At 38.9% G+C, this 6,077-nt stretch overlaps 1 protein-coding gene across 1 annotated transcript in view; it reads right to left on the bottom strand.

Annotated features, from left to right (window-relative positions):
* Positions 1-1,334: 1,334 nt before the first annotated feature.
* chuk (component of inhibitor of nuclear factor kappa B kinase complex) overlaps positions 1,335-6,077 on the bottom strand; it is a 30,361-nt gene continuing 25,618 nt past the window's right edge. Inside the window, exon 11 of the mRNA XM_048616308.1 lies at positions 1,335-1,521. Coding sequence (XP_048472265.1) covers positions 1,350-1,521 — 172 coding nt within the window. The 3' untranslated portion in view covers positions 1,335-1,349. The remainder of the gene's footprint in view (positions 1,522-6,077) is intronic.

Below are 6,077 nucleotides of genomic sequence, written 5' to 3' on the forward strand. Positions count from 1 at the left end.
AATAATATACTTTCTTCTTTCTCCTTTTCCTTTATATAAATGTCTTAAATGTAGGAAAGCATTTTAAAGCTGTTTCAAGTTTATGCCAAGTCTATGAATAATGTCAAAAGCCAGCTTATAACTAAGGAATACCAGAAGGCCAAAGAAAAGTTCACATGCCACCTCAGATTAAATGGTATGAAGGTAGGAAGGGAAGTCATTGCTGGTAATACTCTAGCTAAAATGGATAAGTCAGTGGAAGGGCAGCATGGGGGCTCAGTGGTTAGCACTGCTGCCTCATAGTGCCAGGAACCTTGGCTTGATTCCATCCTCAGGCAACTTTCTCCTTGTGTCTCCATGGGTTTGGTCCAGGCACTTCAGTTTCCTCCCACAGTCCAAAAGATATGCAGTTTAGGTGATTTGGCGATGGGAAATGCAGGGATACAGGGGTAGGGTAGGGGTGGTGGCTCTGGGTGATGATTTTCAGAGAGCCAGTGTGATTCAATAGGCCAAATGGCCTGCTTCCATACTGTAGGGATTTTAATGATTCCATAACTAAGCCAGGCATGCACACTTCAGCTTCCAATTTACGAGAGAAAGACATTAAGTCAGGGATGATAGTCAAAGGCTGCACACGTGGAGATGGATGATAAGGAATATTGCAATCGAGTAATTGCCACTGTGTCAACTGTGGTTCTTATTAGGGATTTGGTTATGTGTCAGAAGCAAATTCCTGCATTGAGAAATTGGAATATGCAGTTGTTTGTAAAAGAGGTATAGCTTTCACTTTCAAAGATTTTGAGGAGAAAAGTCCAGCTGGAGACGAGACCACATCTTAAAGGACAGAGGATCAATATTGTTTTGTTGAAGAGAAAAGGGAGGAGAGCAGTTTTGAGTAGGAGGAGAGGGGAACATCAACTACATCAGCAAATGTACGCCCACAAACGGAATTTGGGTGGTCAGTAGATCAGTATAAATAGGTCAAAGAGCATTTTATGGGGCTTATCGACAAGATAAATGAGGTGACAATTCAACTCTACTCAACAAATTGCAGTTGTTTACAAGGCTCTTACAACCTATTGAGAAAAATCAGTTGCTCCATTAAACAATTTTGTAATGTTATTCCTTGTTTGTAGTTACATGGTCACCATGGATCACTGACAGATGAGGATATTGTGAGTCTTTCTACAGCGTTCACACGAAATAGTAGGTGAATAGATATAGTTTGTACAAATTCAGGAATGTGCAGTCCCATCAATATAATAAAGAACAATCCATTCAGTCACACAATTAACTACAGCCGATAGGATTGCGAGGTAACACCATGAACAGATAAGATTACTGGATCACTATATTTTCAGAGAAGTGAATTAAAAAATTAACCACTTACATATTCCATATGCCATTTGTTCGCTGTATTTTTCCAGATCAAGTTTAATGCTTGACTGAAAGAAATCCAACTTGGCCTTCAACTGTTGAGAACTGGAAAACATTGTTGTCTTCATTTTTGTAAGGTTATTGTTATAACGAAGGAGACTCAGCCTGGTAATAAAGTAGAATTCGTAATCACAAAGTTGATCCATGCAATATTTTAAAAAATAAAATGCTTACAAATTATATAATGACAATTCAATTGAAAGTCTTTTCATTGGAACAATAGAAAATAACTTCTAGAGCGATAGTGAAGAGATTGGCTAATAATGTTTGTCTTATAATCTACGCCCTTTGGCGATTAAAAATCAATGGACTGAATTTGCAAAACAAAATCAAACACAAAAAAGGGGCTTTGGCACAATAAAATAAAATATTGTAAAAATAAAATGTTAAAATATTCCTGTAATGTCATTTCACAACGTAGCCAACTTTAGGTAATGACCTATCATCCAACAATGCCAATAATTAATTGCGCAGAAATCAAAAAGATCAAATGAAAAATCACATCTTTATAGTTGAAAACCCACCTGCTAAACAGAACATTTAAGATCCATTTAAACCACTACTAAACCTTAAGTAATATACTTTCCATGTTGGACAGTCATGCCCAAATATTGTGAGCATTAAGTGATTTTTCAGTTTAAAGACGTTTCCTATTTCATACTTTACACACCAAAGCTATCAAGTTTGCGCACACAAATAGAAACTGGAAATAAGCCTGTTAGAAAATATTAATCTGCACTTGTTGTATACACTGGTGTCTTCTAATCTGGCTGACTGGAAGCAAGAGAGTACAAACCCTGAAATTGGAGTAGAAAACATTATGTAAATGAACAAGGCCAATTTTTCAGACAACTGAACTCAATTGTAATTCCTCCCTTCAATCACCTTGATTAAAGGTTTGTCAGCAAAGGTAAGCCATCTCCATCCCGTCGGAGCTGGCTAAAACAAACAATTAAATGTAGAAACCTTTGCACTTATTCATCAATCCCAAACTATATATGCTACATTAACTTCCAGTCATAGATTCTACTAATTTTTGAGCCCTTCAGACAAATTGAAGTAGACCAGTGAAGCAGTGCATTTCAGTTAGTTTTTTCTACGTAGCCCCAACCCATGTCACTGCCCTTCACTCGTACCTAAATGTTGCCTTCAGAAATATCGTACTTAAACAAAGAATTTTTTTTTTGTAGTCATCCTTAATTAAGCATAAATGGACTTCAAATAATGTTGTGTTAAAGCTCCATTTGCTACAAAAACTGTCAAAATTACCAATGAACACATGATGGCAGCATTTCTCAAAATGTTCTGTATAATTTTGAGAATTAGAGGAATGGATTTCCCATGAAGAGACTCAGCTTAAGCCACTGCACAAGGTGAGACAGTAACCACAAAAAGAGGAAATGGGCCAGGGAGAAAAAGAGGAAATAAATCATTGACGGGTGAATCATCCCAGATTGCATTAGTTTGCCAACTACCGGATAGCATTGTAAAACACCAAATGACTGCTTTCTCATGTGGATCAATGCATGGCTTGGAGATATCAGGGGGCCATATTTTGCAAAACAAAAAGTGAACAACACATGCTATTTTTGATGCACAAATTGGCCAGTAATTTGCAATGAGGTCATGAATTAGCTCATGAAATTCTGAACCATCACAGTTTTGTTTGGTGATTCTTTTATTCATTCACGGAAATGTGGACAGTGCTGGCTAGGCCAGCGTTTATTGTTCATTCCTAATTGCCCAGAGGCCAATTAAGAGTCAATCTCATTGCTGTGGGTCTGGAATCACATGCAGGCCAGATCAGATAAGGTTTGAACCAAGACTGAGCCGAAAGGACATGAATGAACTGGACAGGTTTTTTCGACAATTGATAATGGATTCATAGTCATCATTAGACCCTTAATCCTAGATTTATTTATTGAATTCAAATTCCACCATCTGCTGCGGTGCAAATTTGAACCCGGATACCCAGAATATTACCTGGATCTCTGAATTAACAGTTCAGTGGTAATACCACTAAGCTATTGCCTCCCCTGCAACACTTCTATATTAACTCTGCAAAAACAGAATCTCAATCTCAAATTAACTGTGAGTTGTGACATTGCTGCAATTTAATGTTAACGACCTATTCATCACGAAGGACAATCTAATGATTTTTTTTCCTTTATTCATTCTCGGGATAAGGGGTGTTGCTGGCTAGACAGCATTTATTGCCCATCCCTAATTGCCCAAAAGGCAGTTAAGAGTCAACTATATTGCTGTGGGTCTAGAGTCACATATTGGCCAGACCAAGTAAGGATGGCAGTTTCCTTTCCTAATGGACATTAGTGAACCAGATGGGTTTTTCCCAGCAAGCGCCAATGGATTCACAGTCCTCATTAGATTCTTAATTCCACCATCTGCCATGGCAGGATTCCAACCCAGGTGCCCAGAATGTGTCTGGGTCTTTGAATTAACAGTCCAGCGATAATACCACTAGACCATTGCCTCCCCATCACAAGTGCCTTTTTAAAGTGAAAATTGTTACTGACTGCCAAATTATCATTCACTGAAGAAGGAAACTGAGAAAAGACATAATTGAGATGTATAAAATTATGCAGAACAGCAGTAGTGTCCCTATCCCTAAGCTAAGAGGCCTGGATTAAACTCTCTGTTTCAGAGATATTATTACACAACTCTGAACAGGTTGATTAGTAAATATCAAAACTAGACAGGTTAGTTCGGAAGGAACCTTTCCCTTTGGTGCAGGGATCAATGACCAGGGCAGGAGGTTGAGATCACAGAATCCCTACAGTGTGAAAGCAGGCCATTTGGCCCATCGAGTCTACACTGACCCTCCAAAAAGCATCCCACCCCCTACCCGATCCCTGCATATTCCACCCTAGACTCTATGGGCAATTTAGCATGGCCAATCCACCTAACCTGCACATCTTTAGGCTGTGGGAGGAAACCCGCGCAGACACAGGGAGAATGTGCAAACTCCACACAGCCAATCGCCCAAGGCTGGAATTGAACTCGGGTCCCTGGTACTGTGAGGCTACAGTGCTAACCACTGTGCCACCATGTTTAGAGGAGATGAGAAGAATTTTTTTTTTTCAAATGCCAAGAGGGTGACTCGAATCTGGAACTCACTGCTTGTAAGAATGGTAAGGGGCAGAAATCCTCATAAGATTTAAGAACTGTTTAACAGTGCGCTTGTGATAGAGTCATAGAGTCATACAGCATGGAAACAGACGCTTCAGTCCAACCAGTCCATGCCAAACATAATCCTAAACTAAACTAGTCCCACCTGCCTGCTCCTGGCCCATATCCCTCCAAACCTTTCCTATTCATGTAACTATCCAAATATCTTTAAACGTAATTTACCTACATCCACCACTTCCTCAGGATGCCATGACATTAAGGCTATGGGCCAAATGCTGGGAAGTGGGATGAGAACAGTTAGGTAGTTGTTTTGACCAATGTAATCTCAATGGGCCAAAGGGCCTTTTCCTGTGGTGTAAATCTCTTTCACTGTAGAAATATAAGCATAGGGTCTCTTTTTTCAGGTTGTGAATTATTTAGGGAGATTTAAAGTTGAGAAATTTTGCATTTGATTGTTATCTCAATTTTCCTTTGCTTTCTCTCCCCTCTCGGTTCAACTGGTCCCTCCTTCTGAACTTGATTTGATTCCATGAATTCACACATTCTAATTCCGACATGTTTTCATTCTTTGCTCCATTTCTTAATCCATTAATCTCTGGTTAAAGAGACAGCGTTCCTTCTATTGTATATTACACCTTGGTAACTTTGCTGTCCTGTTTAAACACAAAATATGTATGAATGTCCAATTGATGGGGAACCAGAGTGAGGTCCCACTAGTGCTCCTGAAAATTAAACAACAAAAGTTCATAATCTAATTTATAAGTACCTATTATAAAGAACAATACAGTCATACAAGCATTGGAACCAGCAGTACAAGCCTAAATTTAAACTCCACATTTCCTTGCTTCTGGTCAGCGAATACAGTTCAGAAGTACTTCGCGGACTGTAAGACAATTCAAAATGGACTTAGTGACACAAAATGTCCCATGTAAATGCAATATTGTTCTTAATTAGCCAAGTTCTAGACTGCATCATGAAATGCTGTACATTGGTAAAATGTATTTATTTTCACATGAAACAGTGTAGTTGGCAAAGATGAAAAGCAGTCGGAAAAGTGGCAGGAATTTTGGTTCGATTTGGATAATAAAGACTTTGCATTTTGTTAGAACCTTCATTTTTCACTTTTATCCTTTTATCAATTTTGGTTTGGAACGATGAACTGGGAATGCAAGCTGGACTTTGTCAAACAGTTTGTGTTAACAGGAACTAAATGACTGTTGTTTGCAAGGCCAGGTCTGGAGGTTAATTGCACATGATTCTTGACTAAAAGGGTTCCTACAGACACACTGACCCAGTGAAGAGCACTGTGTTTAAGCAGATAGCAGAAGTTGGCTCTTAACAAAGTCAATACCTGGGTAATGGGTCGGCACATCTAAAATAGACTCTATAGTTCAGCATAAAAAATTCAAAAGAACTGCGGATGCTATATATCAGGAACAAAAACAGAAGTTGCTGGAAAAGCTCAGCAGGTCTGGCAGCATCTGTGAAGAAAAAAAAATCAGAGTTAACGTTTC

Source organism: Rhincodon typus, chromosome 34 (assembly GCF_021869965.1).
Source record: "Rhincodon typus isolate 14 chromosome 34, sRhiTyp1.1, whole genome shotgun sequence".
In the NCBI taxonomy this organism is placed as follows: Eukaryota; Metazoa; Chordata; class Chondrichthyes; order Orectolobiformes; family Rhincodontidae; genus Rhincodon; species Rhincodon typus.